The 19201-nt window shown below is 41.6% G+C and overlaps 1 protein-coding gene across 6 annotated transcripts in view; it reads left to right on the top strand.

The window, feature by feature from the left end:
- Positions 1-727: 727 nt before the first annotated feature.
- The window catches only part of NISCH (nischarin), a 59058-nt gene continuing 40584 nt past the window's right edge, over positions 728-19201 (top strand). For 4 of the 6 annotated variants that reach the window (XR_005226067.2, XR_005226068.2, XM_037903633.2 and 1 more), the window contains exons 1-4: positions 728-978; positions 9666-9749; positions 10646-10828; positions 18771-18819. Coding sequence is in view for 4 of the 6 variants with exons in the window: in XM_037903633.2 (XP_037759561.1) it covers positions 892-978; positions 9666-9749; positions 10646-10828; positions 18771-18819 (403 nt within the window). In the remaining 2 variants the exon portion in view is untranslated. The remainder of the gene's footprint in view (positions 979-9665; positions 9750-10645; positions 10829-18770; positions 18820-19201) is intronic. The other 2 variants (XM_043552239.1, XM_037903631.2) reach the window with 2 other exon arrangements.

The following is a 19201-nucleotide window of genomic DNA, read 5'->3' as shown; positions in this document are numbered from 1 at the left end:
TTGCCATTTCCACCTACCCTGGAACATTCTAATTCTGGCAATCTTCAGATTAAAGCGCTTGTCCATGTCAGGCAGGGGCAACTCTGGGACAAGATTTCCTCACAGAGCTGTTCTGTTGAGATGCTTGTGAAAGCTGCCATTACCACATTCTTATGCTGTCATCTGCCTGAAAGGCAGGGCAGCTACCGTTTGATGAGTAAGACCTCAACTGGCTATTACAACAGCAAATATCACTATTCTCTACCATATTTCTTTTTGTTTCCAGCCCTATGTACCAGGGAGGGTATGCACTGGAGGAAGGCTCCTGGAAAAATGATTTACTAGGCAGAGTGTATTGCATGAGTAACCCTCCTGGCCTAGGGTGACCAGACAGCAAGTGTGAAAAATCGGAACAGGGGATGGGGAGTAATAGGAGCCTATATAAGAAAAAGACCCAAAAATCGGGACTGTCCCTATAAAATTGGGACATCAGGTAACCCTACCCTGGCCTGATCCATAGCCCCGCCCCTAAACTGCGTGCCCCTCCCTTTGAGCCATAGCACTGCCCCCAAACGGAAGGCCCCGCCTCTTGAGCATCAGGCTCCGCCCCCCCCGTGCTACGTCCCGGCCCCCAGCGTTGCCTCAGACTCAGCCTGGTCGTCAGCCCCGCCCCTCGCGTGTGCCAGTCGGCGGCGCAGGCTCCCAATAAAGTTGCTGTGGTTGGGGCGGGCCGCTGCCTTGGGGGCGGCCGGGGGGTGGGAGGGAAGAGACAGAGCGGGATGCAAACAAACATGGCGCCGGCAGTTGGTGCCGGGGCAGGCGGCGCTGCTGCCGGGGCCAGGCGGAGGAGAGCGGCCGAGTGAGCGCCGCGCAGCCGGAGCTCGGCCAGCCAGCCGCCCCGCGGGACGCGGGATGGAGGCGGTGGGGGCCGGGGAGGAAGGTGAGGAGCCGCCCAAGGAGGCCCGGATACTCGGCTCCGAGCTGGTGGAGAGCTACACGGTGAGGGGTTAATGGGGCCGCCCCCGGGGGCCGGTGTGGGGGGTAACGCTGGAGGGGCGGGGGCCCCCCCCCGGGGGCCGGTGTGGGGGGTAACGCTGGAGGGGCGGGGGCCGCCCCCGGGGGCCGGTGTGGGGGGTAACGCTGGAGGGCCGGGGAGTGGGACCAGCCGAGGGTGCCATCCCATGCATGGGGTGGAATGGGATCGTGGGAGGCAGGGAGGGGAGTAGGTTGCCCCCAGGTCCCATGGGTGAGATGGGGCCGGGGAGAGGGGAGCAGGACAACCCCCAGTGCACTAGTACATAGTTCAGGGTCTCCTCGCGGATTAAGGAAGGGAGTTGTCTGAGTGCTGGCTTTGAATAGCGATGCGGCCAGTTTGGGTAGCCTCCTCATTTCACTCCTGCCTCGGCTGCCCTAGGGAACGGAAGGGCAGAATTTTCAAAAGTGCCCAGTCCCCACTCTTGGGGCCAGATTTTCAAAAGCACCCAGTACATTGGAGAATGAGCCTTGCTCCTAATGGACGAGCACTCTTCAAAATCTGGCCCCCATTGCTGGTGCTGAGCCCTTGGAATTCTGGCCCAGGAGCTCATTTGAAAATCTAGCCCTGTGGAGCAAAGCAGTGCCTTTTATTTTGGCAGGATTTGTATGAGTGGCTATCATGTTCTTAGCATCTGTTTGCTCTGAGAATTTGTCAGTAAGGGAAGATCGCTTTTAAACCCTAGACTAAATTAAATATTTTAATGATTGACATAATGAAAACACTTTAAACCTGTCTTCTAGTTGAAAAGTTTTGAGAGCTTTCTTGGGGAAAATCAGACGATTTGGGGGGGTGATTGGGGTTAAAATTCTCAGCAGACATTTCTGAGTTTACTTAAACACCAACTTGGGGAAGGAATTTAAAAGCACGCAAATTCTGTTTCTAAACTGTGTATATAGGAATTATGCTATATAAAATAGTTCCTTGGTCTGTTTTTCAGGAAGAAGCTGTTTAAAATAAAAAAAGTAATTGCACATGTCCATTAAATTACTCTGTGTCTATAACTAAACATTTGTTCTCCTCCTAGGCTAGTTTACTGTGATTAGAACAATCTCTTCTCACTGAATCCATCAGTATGATTGCACAGACTTCGTTCTGCCCACAGAATGAAGTGCTCTGAAAATGCTTAGAAAATTTAAAGGGACACAGTCAACTTAAAATTGGCTCTTTCTGAAATTTTTTTACCTGCTATTGTTACAAGTACATCTAAGCTTACTGTAGCTGAAATTTTTGAAAAAAACCCTGTCTTTTTTCATGTTACCTCTGTGAACAGGGGTGCTGGAACAATTTATATAGTGAGGATGCTGAGAGTCATTGAACCAAACTGTAAACCCTGTATATGATAGAAACTGTTTCAAGCCAGTGGGTGTGGCAGCATCCCCAGAATCCCTAGTTCCAGAATCTATCTATGAACCTTCACACAGTTTTTAAATAGGCAAGTGTGTAGAACCAGGAATTGGCAGGAGGACTCAGACAGATGTAGTTCCTGAAATTCTGTAACTGTTTAGACTGATTTCAGAGTAGCAGTCATGTTAGTCTGTACTCGCAAAAAGAAAAGGGGTACTTGTGGCACCTTAGAGACTAACAGATTTATTTGAGCTTAAGCTTTCGTGAGCTACAGCTCACTTCATCGTGAGCTGTAGCTCACGAATGCTTATGCTCAGATTAATTTGTTAGTCTCTAAGGTGCCACAAGTACTCCTTTTCTTTTTGTGTAGACTGACTAGATTTCAGGTTGGTGTTGTCCCTTTAAACATGTGTAATGTGACTATTCTCCCTATTTTTTCCACATGTTGCAATGAGTCAGATGTGACAAGCAAATTTGTTTGCTGTTTAAGAGCAATCACTGTGTTCCCTGTACAGCAGGGGTTCTCAACCTTTTTCTCTCTGAGCTCCCCACCCCCCCACACCCAACATGCTATAAAAACTCCATGGCCCAGCTGTGCCACAACAATGGTTTTTCTGCATTTAAAAGCCAGGGCTGGTGTTAGGGGGTAGCGAGGGTAATTGCCTGGGGCCCCAAACCGTAGCGGGCACTGTGAAGCTAAGTTGCTCAGGTTTTGGCATCAGTCCTGGGTGGTGGAGCTTGGGGCCCGAGCGGCAGTCCTGCATGGATGGACTTCAGCTTTCTGGCATGGGACGTAGTGAGTCTAATGCCAGTCACTTGTAAACTTAGATTTGACCTAAAATTTAAATTTTTATAAAATCAAGCTTTTATAAAACCTAAGGCCAATAGTAATGTTTTTATACATTTTTTAAAAGTCTACAGATTTTTTTAAAAATAAACACTTGTCTTGAGTGTTTGGAACTCAAACATTGCAACACGGAGAACCTGGAAGTGAAAGAGCCTACACAAAAGTGAAATGACTTAATTGTTTTTTTTTTCAATCTGAGAAAAATGTAAAAAAAAAAAAAAAATTAGCAGCAAACTGAATTTTTGCAATTTCCGCTTTTAGTAATCCAAAAGTAGTGGTAGCAACATTTATATTGTGATTTTTAAATTCTCTCCTTTAAAAGACAAACAAACAAAAAACAACCAAGGCCTGGTCCTGGGTTTTAATAAGGCGCATCTGTATTAAAAACGCTGAATTAACTTAAACGTTTAAATTAAGGGGGAAATAAGGTAAAAGTCCACCTCCGCTTTGAATTTTCTGCATGAACTTTTATTTTATGTTGTTGGTTTTAAAAGAATCAGATTGCTTTAGCTTATTGCTTCTTATTTTCTTCCACTCCATGAGACTACTGAATTCAAGAAGGTCACAGAGACTGGAAAAATTTAAAGAGCCATTTTAATGCCTGTATCTTCGTAACAGCTTTGTCCTGTAAAATATCAGGGGTAAGACAACAGTTCTAGGTGGCTTAAACAGATGTTGGCAATTACCAATGAAATTGTTACAGGTGCTGAGGAATGGAAAGAAGGATTAAACTAACCTGAAAGAAACTAAACTTGCTATTGAGTCGCCGTTTGTCTTTGAAAACATTTATCAACGAAAATGTGAAGTCAGGGCTTTCTCTTGCTTTTACTACCTTTGTATTGTTCTGCTTGCAATTTAAGCTTTAGACATACCACAGCTTTGTCCTTCCTACTTAAGCCATTGCTATTAGATACTCACTGAAGGTTGTCTGGTCAAAGAAAGGACTCTGATACCACTAGCACTGCATTTGTTTCCCCAACACACCGGGTTCATTGCCCCTGAGTTATGTGCTCCTGCATTTCCTGGCAATTGCAAACATTTTTTAATCTAAATACTTTTCTTGATTTTTTTAAAGGAAATTATTGCAGCTTCTTGTATTGATAGAGAGTTTTTATCTACTTGTAGCTTTATTAGGGAGGAAATATGATTTTGTGGTTATGTTATGGGTCTGAAATTTGGAAGTTGTTGGTGATCTGCACACCTCTGCCCCAGACTTCGGGCAAATCCCAGTTTCTCCTTCTCTAAAATGGAAGTACTTGCCATTTTCATCATTGTGTTAGCCATAATTCATTAGCATCTACTATGCTTTGAGATCCTTATGTAGAAGTTGCTATGGAAGTACAAATCATTCAAGTCTCTAATGTGAGACCAGCAGCTTTCTTCCTTGCACATAGAGCAAGTGAACTGGAATCAGGCTGTAGCACTGATGTTCACTTTAGCAAATGGGGTTAAAAATCATACTGTTCTTTTTGAAATACTAACTTAATATAACATTTTCAAGTATGTGCTTGAGAGGAATTCTGTCTAGGATATAAACTCCTAACTACAACATCAACCTTAAAAAAAAAAAAAATCAAAATTCTTATCAGCTATTTGTTATGCATGCTAAATATTGGTCTTTGATACAAACATTTCAAATGAATAAAAAACTTGAACTGACTAGACTGAATAAACAGCTTCATGTCAAGAATGAAGATACACGTGCTCAGTACTGTAAGAGTATTAGCACGAAAAAATGACTGGTCTATAGATACACTGAAGACTTTACAAAAGAGGATCTAACCTGTCCAAGACAATTAGTATATGCTGAAGGGTACAGAGCCCCTCACTAAACAGAGCAATCTGGTAAAATGAGACTGCCTGCAAAGTGGGAGTTGTGCTCAGAGGAGCAAGCCAGTGAACAGTCGGGTTGTAAACAGTTCTGAGGTTTAATGAAAAACCTGTGTATGCCTAAAATGTATGCAGAAGTCTCTTGCAGTAAGTTAATTTTTGTCTGCAAGACCTTACAGGTTGATGCAATTTTGTCATCTTTTTCACTTTGTTTATATCATTCCAACAGATGGCTTGATAGACACACGACCCATGAAAACTCTTAATATAGTAAGCATAGTCAGCCTTGTATTAGTGGGATCAAACAAAATCAGTTAGGAATAGTTTTAAACATTAGTCTGACAAATCTTTTTTTAATCAGATTTTTGCTTTTACAATTGGTAGTTAATTCTGTATCAGTTTTTGAAGCATTGATTTGCAGGAAATCCAAGGCTCTATTCATATTTACTGAGTAAGTTATGACAGTGTGGATTATTGTGAAGTGATTCACCAATACTCTGGTTGCTAATGCTTTTAGGGGTGTGTGTGTATGTGTGCTAATACACGGTGAATGAGGTCTAATTCCTTCCTCCTTGCCGCAGGTTATCAGTTTATACTGAGAAATTTGACGTTTGATTAACTGTACCCTTACCATAGCTTGGCTACTTCGAGTATTTTTGATCAGACATTATCCAGTCTGTGTTTTACAAGTAGCCACAATGTATAACCTCCCATAATAGTTAATTCATAAAGCTGATTTTGCTGCATAAAGTATTTCCTCTTATTAGTTCTAAATTTGATACCCCCCACTTTCATTAAGTCTTCCCCTTGCTTTTTATGGGAGCAGGTTATAGGGAAGGGACTGATAGTTTTAATCATATACTTAATAATTAGTACCACTCCAATTTGTTTTTGTTGAATAGTCCTAGACCAGGTATACACTAGAGCAGTGCTCTTCACTATTTTTGAAGTGGGGGCCACTTAGACAAAAAACCTTCAATGTGAAAGCCACATCAACCTGACACAGATGGCTGAACACTCAGAGTTCTTTGTTGGTTGATATGGTAATAATACGGTTATTGGTAATATTGCTTGCGGTGCAGGAAGGGGTATGGGAGGCTGGCTCTGGGAGGGGGCTTGGGACTGGGGTGCAGGAGGGGGTGAGGGGTGCAAGCTCTGGGAGGGAGTTTGGGTGCAGGAGGGAACTCCTGGCTGGCGCATAGTGTTTGGGTGCAGGAGGGGTATGGGATGCAGGCTCTGGGCGGGGGTTCAGGGCAGGGGCTTGGGCTCCAGGAGGGGTTATGGGGTGCAGGAGGGGTTATGGGGTGCAGGCTCTGGGAGGGGGCGGGGGTATTGGGGGCTGGCTCTGGGAGGGGCTCGGGGTGGGGTGCAGGGGGGGGTGAGGAGTGCAAGCTCCGGGAGGCTACAGGTTGGGTGGTGGAAGAACTATTCAGAACCTGCCCATTGAAGGGGGTGGCACTTACTTTGGGTGGCCCCGGCCCCACACCACTCCTGAAAGGGGCCAACTTGCCCCTCCGGCCCCTCAGGGGGCACATGGCTCTGCATGCTGCCCCTCTCTGCAGGCACTGCCCCCACAATTCCCATTGGCCACAGTTCCCCGTTCTCGGCCAAAGGGAGTTGCGGGGGCGGTGCTTGTAGGCAGGAGCAGCGTGTGGAGACCTCTGTTCCACCTATTATCCCCTGGGGCTGCGGGGGCCTGCTGGCCACTTCCAGGAGCAGCCAGGGTAGGCAGGGAGCCTGTCTTAGCTGCAGCCCCACTGCGCTGCTGGACAGCGTGATTGACAGGGAGCCGCACTTAGGGTCCATGGGAGCTGCCACTGGCTCACGGGCCTTGCAGGGAGAACACTGCACTACACGGTATAACTGTCTTTCTCAGGAGTGTGAAAAATCATAGAATATCAGGGTTGGAAGGGACCTCAGGAGGTCATCTAGTCCAACCCCCTGCTCAAAGCAGGACCAATCCCCAACTAAATCATCCCAGCCAGGGCTTTGTCAAGCCTGACCTTAAAAACCTCAAAGGAAGGAGATTCCACCACCTCCCTAGGTAACACATTCCAGTGCTTCACCACCCTCCTAGTGAAAAAGTTTTTCCTAATATCCAACCTAAACGTCTCCCGCTGCAACTTGAGACCATTACTCCTCGTTCTGTCATCAGCTACCACTGAGAACAGTCTAGATCCATCCTCTTTGGAACCCTCTTTCAAGTAGTTGAAAGCAGCTATCAAATCTCCCCTCATTCTTCTCTTCTGCAGACTAAACAATCCCAGTTCCCTCAGCCTCTCCTCATAAGTCATGTGTTCCAGTCCCCTAATCATTTTTGTTGCCCTCCGCTGGACGCTTTCCAGTTTTTCCACATCCTTGTAGTGTGTGGCCCAAAACTGGACACAGTACTCCAGGTGAGGCCTCACCAATGTCGAATAGAGGGGAACGATCGTGTCCCTCGATCTGCTGGCAATGCCCCTACTTCTACATCCCAAAATGCCATTGGCCTTCTTGGCAACAAGGGGCACACTGTTGACTCATATCCAGCTTCTTGTCCACTGTAACCCCTAAGTCCTTTTCTGCAGAACTGCTGCCTAGCCATTCCATCCCTAGTTTGTAGCGGTGCATGGGATTCTTCCATCCTAAGTGCAGGACTCTGCCCTTGTCCTTGTTGAACCTCATCAGATTTCTTTTGGCCCAATCCTCTAATTTGTCTAGGGCCCTCTGTATCCTATCCCTACCCTCTAGCGTATCTACCTCTCCTCCCAGTTTAGTGTCATCTGCAAACTTGCTGAGGGTGCAATTCACGCCATCCTCCAGATCATTAATGAAGATATTGAACAAAACCGGCCCCAGGACCGACCCTTGGGGCACTCCACTTGATACCGGCTGCCAACTAGACATGGAACCATTGATCACTACCCGTTGAGCCCGACGATCTAGCCAGCTTTCTAGCCACCTTATAATCCATTCATCCAGCCCATACTTCTTTAACTTGCTGGGAAGAATACTGTGGGATACTGTGTCAAAAGTTTTGCCAAAGTCAAGGAATAACACATCCACTGTTTTCCCCTTATCCACAGAGCCAGTTATCTCGTCATAGAAGGCAATTAGATTAGTCAAATCCATGCCCCTGAGGAACAGTTATACTGACCTAACCCCCAGTGTAGACAGTGCTATGTTGGTGAAAGAGCTTCTCCTGTCAACATAGCTACCACCTCTCGTGGAGGTGGATTAACTACACCGAGTCAGCGTAGAAACATCTTTACTTAAGCACTGCAGTGATGCAACTGTAGTGTAGACCTGTGCAGTGTTTTACGTGTAGACCTGTAGGCTTTGCAGTTTCTCATGGAGCGCAAGTTCCACCATGCCCTTTGAGACTTCATAATTGGACACATTACTCAGGTGAGTTTGTAATTCTTTGTTTGACCTAACTTCTGTCTTTTCGTTACTGTGCTTCAAACACCCAAGCAATGTTTTCAGTAGCAGCTGCTGTGCACTAGGTAGACTTCTTGATTGCATTCTGTTGTAGACCTCATTTTTCTTGCAGCATACTAACATATAAATTCTGATGTTTCATGAACAATTAAGTGTCTTTGACCACTTTTAAAGTGTTAAATTGTAGCCTATTTTGATATCCTGTATGCTAGTCTTCTGGGTTGATTACGTAAAACAAAGGCATTCTTCATTTATTAAGAAGATTTGAAAACTGATCATGAGTAATTTTTTTTTTCAAATGTGATTAGTGATAGAACTGTTTCATTGAGTTACAACAGCTGTGAAATGGGACCACGTGACCTGCCATCTCTTCCACATTCCTGATTATATCAAGTGATTTCAGGGCTCGCTGATCAGCTGATTATTCACTTCATGCACATCCCAGAAGAAGGTTAAACAATGTGGTGCCTTAAATTTTGTGTTTTCCCATTGTTGTACACATGGAGGTTGGCTCTGTTGGTTCAGGGTTCACCTCTGCTGCCCCTTTTATCTTCCTCCAGCACCTTCCAGGTTTCATCATGATGGCTTCCTTCCAATCCGTCAGAAGGTAGATTGAGAGTTTCCTTTAGAACCAGTCAATGTGGCTTTAAAAGGTCATCTGCAAATGAAAATCTTAAGGTTCACCTATTCAGTACATCCATAATAAAATAGTTTTTGGGTCTCCCGATGTCAGTTGCTTCCAGTTTAACTGTAATGGCCATTCATGCACAGTCACACTTGCCATGAAGCTTTGTCATAGCCCGGAGCAAGGTCATTGGGCCTTGAGTAATTCTGTTTATCTTGTCTGGCTTCTCAGTTTCTATACCCTCAAAGGGAATACAGTTATTTAAAAAACTGAAAAATCATTACATGGACTTGCCTAGGAGCTCTGCTGGAGTTTCATGGTAGCTGTGAAGTCTGTACATGGTGTATGCTAAGTTGTCACACTGGGCATGATTTGGTAGACTTGGAGGAGAGATGTTAGCTTTTAGAGTTGTGCGAGGTGCTTCTGAAGAACCTTTTATCCTGGCTGGAGGGAATGTTCAGAGCATAGTACAGAAAGAGGTGGGATTTTGAAATATTTGTGGTTCACCTTTAAATCATACAGATAAATGGTAGCTGAGTTTAAATGCTCCTCAAGTGCCTTACTCTGCTGTTTGCTTTCTTTAGGTATACATTATTCAAGTCAGCGTTGGGAGTCATCAGTGGACAGTAAAACATCGTTACAGTGACTTCCATGACTTGCATGAAAAGGTAAAGATCAGAAGTCTGTGGTCTTGAGCTCTTGTAAAATAAATAACTTGTCAAATCCTGCTCCATAGCACAAGCTTACTGACATACTTTATATATTTTTTTAAAAGGAAGGGATATTTGGCCTTTGGGATATAGCAAACCTGCTCAATTAGTGCAAAGCAAAAACAAATAAACAAAAGCATTATTGCGCCGCTTGGAAGTTAGCATCTGCCTGTCACCAAACCCTAGAACCAGCCCTGCAGACTCTAATCCTTACACTCTTGGCTGAGAATGCCATATGTGATCTGTTCACCAGAAGCCGGTTTCAGACCAAAGACTTGCTTCATATGGGTTACTAATGAGCAGCCATTGGATAGTAATTTCTAATACCTACCAACCTGTACTGATTTAAACAACAATATCGAAATATGGAATTCAAGGTCCAGACCCCAGAGAAACATTTTTCACACTGCAATAATAAGTAAATAAAAAGATTTTGCGGTCCAGTCAAAAGCATCTGGCAGTCTGGATTTGTCCCGTGGTCTGCCAGTTAACTATCCCTGGTCTTGTGGAACAATGCTGGTGGTTGTACTTAATGTTTTTGGGGAGGCTGGGGAAGATTGGCGTTCAAAAGTTTGCACACAGTGAGTGCCAAAATAAAATATACTTATTATTGTTAAACTTACTGTGGTTGTTTTCATGTTCTAATATTCTTAACTCCCTCCAAAAAAATCTGCCTGAAATTTATAGAAATTGAGATAAGAAGCCAAACCTTTTGAAGTAACTGCAGTTTCAGAGAAATGTTACAGGAAAACAGAAAACATTCTCTTAATATCTTAAGTTGTACAATATTGCATCCTTCTTGCAAGATCAAAAACTATTTCAGGTAATAACTTATAATATTGCTGTTTCTACAGCTTGTTTCAGAAAAGAAGATAGATAAAAACCTGCTGCCTCCCAAGAAGATTATTGGGAAAAATTCCAAAAGTCTGGTGGAGAAAAGAGAGAAGGAATTAGAAGTTTACCTGCAAATGCTTCTGATCAAGTTCCCCATTGCTGCACCAAAATTGTTGTCACACTTCTTACATTTTCATTTATATGTAAGTTGCATCCTAGCTATCTAGGTATTTATAAAGTGCCCTCTCACTGTGATATCTTGCCCATTTGAGTCAATGAGCAGAGCAGGAGTCTAGTGAAAGTTCACACCCTAATTTTGAGTAGCTTGGGGTTTTTTTGATGTGATTAAACAAAATAGCTTTAAAATCACTCCCTTTTCAGGATTTGGGCAACATAAAAAGTTAGGCCATAGAATGAGCTTTTCCAGTGAAATCTTTGATGCTATCCCTAATGTCACTGAAACTGTGCTAGCAAATAATGTGGACAGGGCCTTTGACATGAAAAATATGTTGGAGGGATACTCTGGTGCTTCTGAATGAATCTGCAGTTGCATTAATTGTTAATCTGAAATCAATATTGTTAGGTCTCAAAAGGAACATTATGTAATTGAACCCAACCCCTGCTTAATGATTAGTGGTTAGAACGGTGGTTCATATTAAGACAGCTTCCAGTAGGCCAAATGAAGAAAAATGGTCTCTCTCCAGGAAAACATACTGATGGAGTGGCCTCTAGAGAAATATCTCTACACAGCAGATAGAATATTATAGCAGAGAATGTTTGAGGTAAGAAGCAATAACTTCTTATTGTGATTCACAGATTGACAATGGTTCATTCATCTCTTGTGATTGGGTTTCTCCTTTTTGTAGCATGCTGTTGTGTTGTAAGGATAAGCAGACATTACAAAGAGGAATATGCATTGAGGTTTGAGCAGGAAGGAAAAGTAGTAATTGCTTTAAATGGATGGATATGTGATGGGGTGGATCGTTATAGTTAAGGCTATGATTATGTCACAGAGGTAATGGAAGTCATGGAATCTCTGGCATTGAGGGATCCAGGAGCCCCAGCAGCAGTGGGTGCTGAATCCACTTATCCCTTTTGTCAGGGATATTTTTAGTGAAAGTCAGGGACAGGTCACGGGCTTCCATGAGTTTTTGTTTATTGCCCATGACCTGTCCATGACTTTTACTAAAACTATCCATGACAAAAACCTAGCATTAATTATAGTTCAATCCAGATGTTTTGGAATTGAGTCACAAATGATCAGTTAAGTATGTTGATTAAGCTTTAGTGACTTAAGTAAAAACCATTTCAAAACACATAATGTGATCATGAGTTTATAAAGGTTGACTTGAATAAATAGAGGGTTTGTTTCATATTATTGCTATTGATCTGTCATTTTGAGGAAAATAACTAGTTTAAATTAAATGACAACTTTTAAAAATATAACTGTGCATAGTGACATGGCATAGTGTTTAAAATACAAGATTAGGAGATAGCTCTGGGTTCTAGTTTGACTCTGCACAGGCTTCTTGTGTGACCAAGAGCAAGTCACTTAATCTCCCTGTACTTTAGTTTCCCTATCTGTATAATGGGGGTTAATACTTTGATCCATTAATGTTTTGGAAGGTGTTTGATTTCAAATGGACGTACTTATATAGTGGACGTGCAAAGCATTATTGTGTAGGCAATTTAACCTATATTCTCCCCCTTCAAAAAAGTATTGATTTGGAAAATAGCATATTTAGGCAGACTTCTAGATCTAAATACACATTGTTTTTGTTTCTTAACTGTGGCTGCCCAATTTAAGATACTATGAGGTGTGAATTTCAGAGGTGCTGTATACCTGTAACTGCTGCTGAAATTGTGCTTGCCCCACACCTCTGAAAGTCAACCTTACGTGTCTGATATTGAGCATCTCAACTGTAACAGCATGTGTAATACTCTGTTTAAATTGATTTTTGGTTTAGCAAGAAAGCTAATAATTTAATTCAGAGTACTTCAGGATTCAGAGTGCTTTACAAACCCTTACTATACCTAGGCTTGCGAGAATTAGATTTTTATTTTTTTGTAATTTTGACATAATAAGGATGTTTATTTTTAAGCATTTTTTTCTATTTAAATTTTCACAGTTGTGAGAAATTATGGGGGGAATATGTAAGAGGGGTCAGACAATTTACTGACAGTAGATGAGATTCAAAAAGTTTTAAAGCTTTATAGCTGTTAATACACAACTTGTCAACATTACATATCAAAATATACAAAATAAATATCCTTCAATCAAACTCGAATAAGTTCTCAAGCAGCACTTGTCTTCCTTTGCTTGTCTGTACATTTCAGTTATTATCCAGGGTAGTAGTTTTTCCTTGGTTTCTATTTGTATGCTGAAATCAGCGTTTATTGACATTTACCAATAGCAATCTAATCCTTCCAAGCCTAAGTATACCTAATGAGAAAGGCATTGTAATAACATTTTACAGTTGTTCAAACTCAGGGACAGAGGTTGAGACTTTCCGATGACCATCTGGCAAGTCAGTGCTAGAGGTGAGAAGAGGACTTGGAGTCCCAAACCTCTGTCCTCTGCTCTTGTGCTAGATTACTTTCCCCTTTGTGTCTGGAATATATCCAAACCCAGCTCATTGAAACTTACTTACTGCTACATATTCATCCACTTATCTTTATTTAAAAAATATTAGAACTGGGGTTAGCTAGCTAGACATCATTCTGTCTTTGGATAGTACTTGTGTGTTAGCAGCAAAGTGCAGTGCTGCTTAAATTATACCTCTTTTCCCAGTAGGCAAATCTGGGTTGATGTATGAACTCATAAAATCTTTTTGGATGTTCTAGAATACTTTCAAATATTTACATTAGTTACACATCAAAAACCCCTAAATATTAACTTAGCAATTCTGCTAAATAAAAATACCCTGCAGCAGGCCTTTAAGAACATAATGACTGCTTAGGAAGGAGTACTGTGGAAAGGGATCTGGGGGTCATAGTGGACCACAAGCGAAATAGGAGTCAACAGTGTAATAGTGTTGCAAAAAAAGAGAACATCATTCTGGGATGTATTAGCAGGAGTGTTGTTCACAAGACATGAGAAGTAATACTTCCACTCTAGTCCGCATTGATTAGGTCTCAGCTGGAGTATTGTGTCCAGTTCTGGGCACCACATTTCAGGAAAGATGTGGACAAATTGGAGAAAGTGCAGAGAACAGCAACAAAAATGGTTAAAGGTCTAGAAACATGACCTTTGAGGGAAGGTTGAAAAAAAGGGGTTTGTTTTTGTCTGGAAAAGAAGACTGAGAGGGGACATCATTACAGTTTTCAAATACATAAAAGGTTGTTACAAGGAGGAGGGAGAAGAGTTGTTGTTGTTAACCTCTGAGGATAGGACAAGAAGCAATGGGCTTTAATTGCAGCAAAGGAGGTTTAGGTTGGACATTAGGGAAAACTTCCTAACTGTCAGGGTGGTTAAGCACTGGAATAAATTGCCTATGGAGGTTGTGGAATTTCCATCACTAGAGATTTTTAAGAGCAGGGTAGACAAACACCTGTCAGGGATGGTCTAGATAATATTTAGTACTGCCATGAGTGCGGGGGACTGGACTAGATGACCTCTCGAGGTCCCTTCCAGTCCTGTGATTCTATAATATAAGAATGGCCATGCTGAGTCAGACCAATGGTCAGTCTAGCCCAGTATCCTGTCTTCTGACAGTGGCTGATGCCAGATGCTACAGAGGGAATGAACAGAGAATAGGGCAATTATTGAGTGATACATCCTCTGTCTTCCAGTCCCAGCTTCTGGCAGTTAAATGTTTGGGGACACTCAGAGCATGGGTTTATGTCCGTGAGTAGCGCGGCACATAGGCATTGATGGACCTATCCTTCATGAACTTACCTAATTTTTGTTTGAACCCAGTTATGTTTCTGGCCTTCACAACTTTCCCTGGCAATGCGTTCCAAAGGTTGACTGAACATTGTATGAAAAATTACTTTCTTATGTTTGTTTTAATCCTGTCACCTATTAATTTCATTGGGTGATTCCTGGTTTGTGTGTTATGTGAAAGGGTAAATAACACTTCCTTATTCCTTCCTCCATACCATTCATGATTTTATACACCTCTATCGTATCCCCCCCCTTAGTTGCCTCTTTTCTAAACTGAACAGTCCCAGTCTTTTTAATTTCTGCCCATATGGAAGATGTTCCGTATCTCTAATAATTTTTGTTGCCCTTCTGTACTTTTTCCAATTCTAATATATCTTTTTCTGAGATAGGGCAACCTGCACAGCACGTAGTATTCAAGGTGAGATGTACCATGGATTTATATAGTGATATGATATTTTGTCTTCTTTTCTATTCCTTTCTCCTAATGGTCCCTAACATTGTTAGCTTTATGTGACTTTCGCAGCATACTGAGCAGATGTTTTCAGAGAACTGTCCACGATGACTCCAAGATCTCTTTCTTGAGTAGTAACCTTTAATTTAGACTCCCCATCATTTTGTATGTATAATTGAGATTGTTTTCCAGCGTGCATTGCTTTGCATTTATGAAAATTGAATTTCATCTGCCATTTTGTTGCCCAGATATCCAGTTTTGTAAGATCTTTTTGGACCTCTTGGCAGTCAGCTTTGGACTTAAGTATCTTGAGTAATTTTTTATAATATGCAAACTTTGCCACCTCACTGTTTACCCCTTTTTCTAGATCATTTATAAATGTGTTGAACAGCACTGGTCCCTGTACAGATTGTTGGTGGACCCCGCTAGCTACCACTCTCCATTGTGAAAACTGACCATTTATTCCTATCCTTTGTTTCTTATCTTTTAACCAGTTACTGATCTATGAGAGGACCTTCCCTCTTATCCCATGACTGCTTACTTTGGTTAAGAGCCTTTGGTGAGGAACCTTGTCAAAGGCTTTCTGCAAGTCTATGTATACCAGTGGTTCTCAAACTTTTGTACTGGTAACCCCTTTCAAATAGCAAGCCTATGAGTGTGACCCCCCCACACATCCTCTTATAAATTAAAAACACTTTTTAATATATTTAACACCATTATAAATGCTGGATGCAAAGCGGGGTTTGGGGTGGAGGCTGATATCTTGCGACGCGCCCCCTGTAATAATCTTGCTACCCCCTGAGGGGTCCCGACCCCCAGTTAGAGAACCCCTGGTGTATACTATATCCACTGGATCATCCTTGTCCACATGGAGTGAAAATTACAGATACAACCATAAGTATGTGCCAGTATATTTATGCTTGTATCTGTAATTTTCACTCCATGCATCTGTAGAAGTGGTTTTTTACCCACGGAAGCTTATGCCCAAATAAATCTGTTAGTCTTTAAGGTGCCACCGGACTCCTCATTGTTTTAATTTGGTGTTTGAGTTCCTTCAGAACTCTTGGGTGAATCCCATCTGGTCCTGGTGACTTACTGCTGTTTAATTTATCAATTAAAAGGATGTGGGAATCTCCCTCACATCCTCTGCAGTGAAGATGGATTCAAAGAATTAATTTAGCTTCTTTGCAATGACCTAGTCTTCCTTGAGTGCTCCTTTAGCACCTTGATAGTCCTGTGGCCGCACTGGGTTCCTGTTTCTGATGTACTCAGAAAAAAATTTTTTTGCTGTTGGTTTTTGCATCTTTGCTAGTTTCTCTTCAAATTCTTTTTTGGCCTACCTAATTATACTTTTACTATTGACTTGTCAGAGTTTATGCTCCTTTCTATTTTCCTCAGTAGGATTTGACTTCCAAACTTTAAAGGATGTCTTTTTGTCTCTTCTCACCTCTTTTACTCTTTTTAGCCACGGTGACATTTTTACTGTGTTTTATAATTTGGGGTATACATTTAGTTTAAGCCTGTATTACAATGTTTTTAAAAAGTTTCCATGCAGCTTCCAGGCATTTCACTTTTGTCACTGTTCCTTTTAATTTCCGTTTAACTAGCTTCCTCATTTTTGTGTAGTTCCTCTTTGTGAAGTTAAATGCTACTGTGGTGGGTTTCTTTGGTATTTTCCTCCGTACAAGGATGTTAAATTTAATTACATTATGGTCGCTCTTACTGAGTGGTTCAGCTGTTTTCACCTCTTGGACCAGAACCTGTGTACCACTTAAGACTAAATTAAGAATTGCCTCTACACTTGCAGGTTCCAGGACTAGCTGTTCCAAGGAGCTTTTATTAATGGTGTCTAGACATTTTATCTCTGCATCTCTTCTTAAGGTGTCATGTACCCAGTCAATGTGGGGATAGTTGAAATCACCCATTATTGGGTTTTCTGTTTTTGTAGTCCCTCAAATATCCCTGAGCATTTTACAATCACCATTGCCGTTCTTGTCAGGCAGTTGGTAGTATATTCCTACTGCTATACTCTTGTTACTCAAGCATAGAATTTGTATCCATAGAGAAACTTGTTGCACAGTCCTGTACTTTACTTTTGACACCTGAATTGTCTCCTCTGCTATACTTACAAAATCTTGTAGCAAAGAAAAGAGGATGGGTGCTCCTGGAAGTGTAGCTGAAAACCGATCCTGTGAACAGAAGACTGCTGTGGACTAGACACATAGAAATATGATTAGAGCAGTGCTAGAGACAGAGATTTGTTTCACCACCTCCCAGGTCTGCCATAGGAAGAGGGACTCTTTACCCACAAGCTGATTGCTATGTGGCCTTTGGCAAAGTCATTTAACTTGTTCATATCTTACAGATGGAAAAACTTACTCTCCTACATTACCAGTGAGGTGGTGAGGATTAACTGGTGTTTGTACAGCTTTGTCATCAAGTGCATGTGTGCTAAGAATTACTGTTGTAATTTGTTCATTTAAAACAGGAGCAAGAACAATTCTGTAGCACTGAATTATTTTTTAGAATGTAGTTTTTGTAGCTTTTTATCCTAAGTTTATTTGGTTTGAACATTTTAGGCTCATCCATACTCAGTGTAGTTTAAGTTCAGTTTATATTTTAGGATCATATTTTCTAAAATACTTGCTTCAATAAATGAGCAAAGGAGTGTATAACTGGTGGACAACTGATGGACTCTTCTTGTCTTTATCCCCTTGTTATGAAGCATTAGAGCTGTCTGTGGACGAAGTAAACTTCTGGTTGAGTACTGAATTAAGAATTATTTGACTTCTGTTGCTTCCTTCGTTATAAATGAGCTGAGTATTTCAAGGTTAAGATTAACCATTGCATGAATGTTTACTTTGGATACTGTTTTTGCAGGGCCTTCTTTGTGTCGAACAGAATCAATGCAAGAATTATCTTATTACTGTTGCATTGTGTCCAAAACAGCCTCTGAATTTCCATAGGACCGTTGCTCATCGTGGGTGGGAAATATTTCATTCCCCATCTTGGTGCCTTTCATTCACCTCCTCTATGGACTTGGGGAGGCAGAAGTGTTGACATCCCTCTATTGAAATTTTTTTGCCCTCATCTTCCTTTCCAAAGTTGTCTACACATCTACCTGTTGACTCCTGGGGCTGCATTAATGGTGATGCCAGAGTAGGAGGGGGTGGCATAGCATTTATGCTATCAAAAAGCAAATATGTTGAAGAAAAGTCTAGAGGAATGAATTTAATTGCCTTTTCTATAGCTATCCTTTTCTTCACACCTGTGCAAGCCAAAGAAAGCATCTTTTCCATGTTAGCGGCATGCAGTCTCAGTCTGACATAGGAGAGGAACTCTTGAATGTTTAATAAATGAATAGCTTATTCCAAGACCTCTTTTCAAAATAGTCGTCTAGCCATTTCTCAGCATTGAGTGATTACTAGAACTTGTTTAAGGAGTTAGCTTACTTTCAAGTAGTGCTAATATTCTTGGTAATATTTATTCTAGCGTCTGTTGCATTTAAAAGAGTAAAGACATCTAGTTAAGAATGTGCCTATTTAGTTGTAGTCTAATGCTCTCTTTCTTTATCTAATTTGACTATTTTAATTTTCAAAATTATTGCAGGTTATTTCCGTAGTGACTTTAGTATTCTAAAAAATCCATAAGATATAATTATGATCTCAGTACTTCATTTTTTAAGATATTTCTGAAGATCTTCTAATATGGCAGGAAAGGGAGATTTCTGATAAATGTCAGAAGTGTTAAACATTTGAAGAATGGAAAACATTTAAATTCGTCAGTTACAGTGGTTTGTTCTTTGCAGGAAATCAATGGGATCACAGCTGCGTTGGCTGAAGAGCTCTTTCACAGAGGTACTGTAATGAATTGCCTAGAATTTAACAGAGAACAATAGCGTGTATTTGGTATGCAAATTTTCTTAAAATTATATTGCATATGAATATACATGGAATGACATGTCTCCAGGCAGCCAGATATAGATTTTCCTTTTGAATGTTGTGGATCATGTTTTCTTTGGTGCTTTTTTGCTCTCCTCCCCTCTCCCTTGCTATCAACTCTTCCCTACTGCGTGCTCCTTATGGATAGATGATTTTGGTTTGAGCAATGCTGGGCCATTGTCAATGCTGGCTTGTAAAGATGCTCTCAACAGCAATGTGGAAATGCAGTAAATAGACACTGCCATGAGTCTGCTCTCCCCGGCTCTTGGAATGGACTTACTGAAACTTCTCCCAAACT

Source organism: Chelonia mydas, chromosome 7 (genome assembly GCF_015237465.2).
Source record: "Chelonia mydas isolate rCheMyd1 chromosome 7, rCheMyd1.pri.v2, whole genome shotgun sequence".
Classification (NCBI taxonomy): Eukaryota; Metazoa; Chordata; order Testudines; family Cheloniidae; genus Chelonia; species Chelonia mydas.
This window is presented reverse-complemented; position numbering and strand designations above follow the sequence as displayed.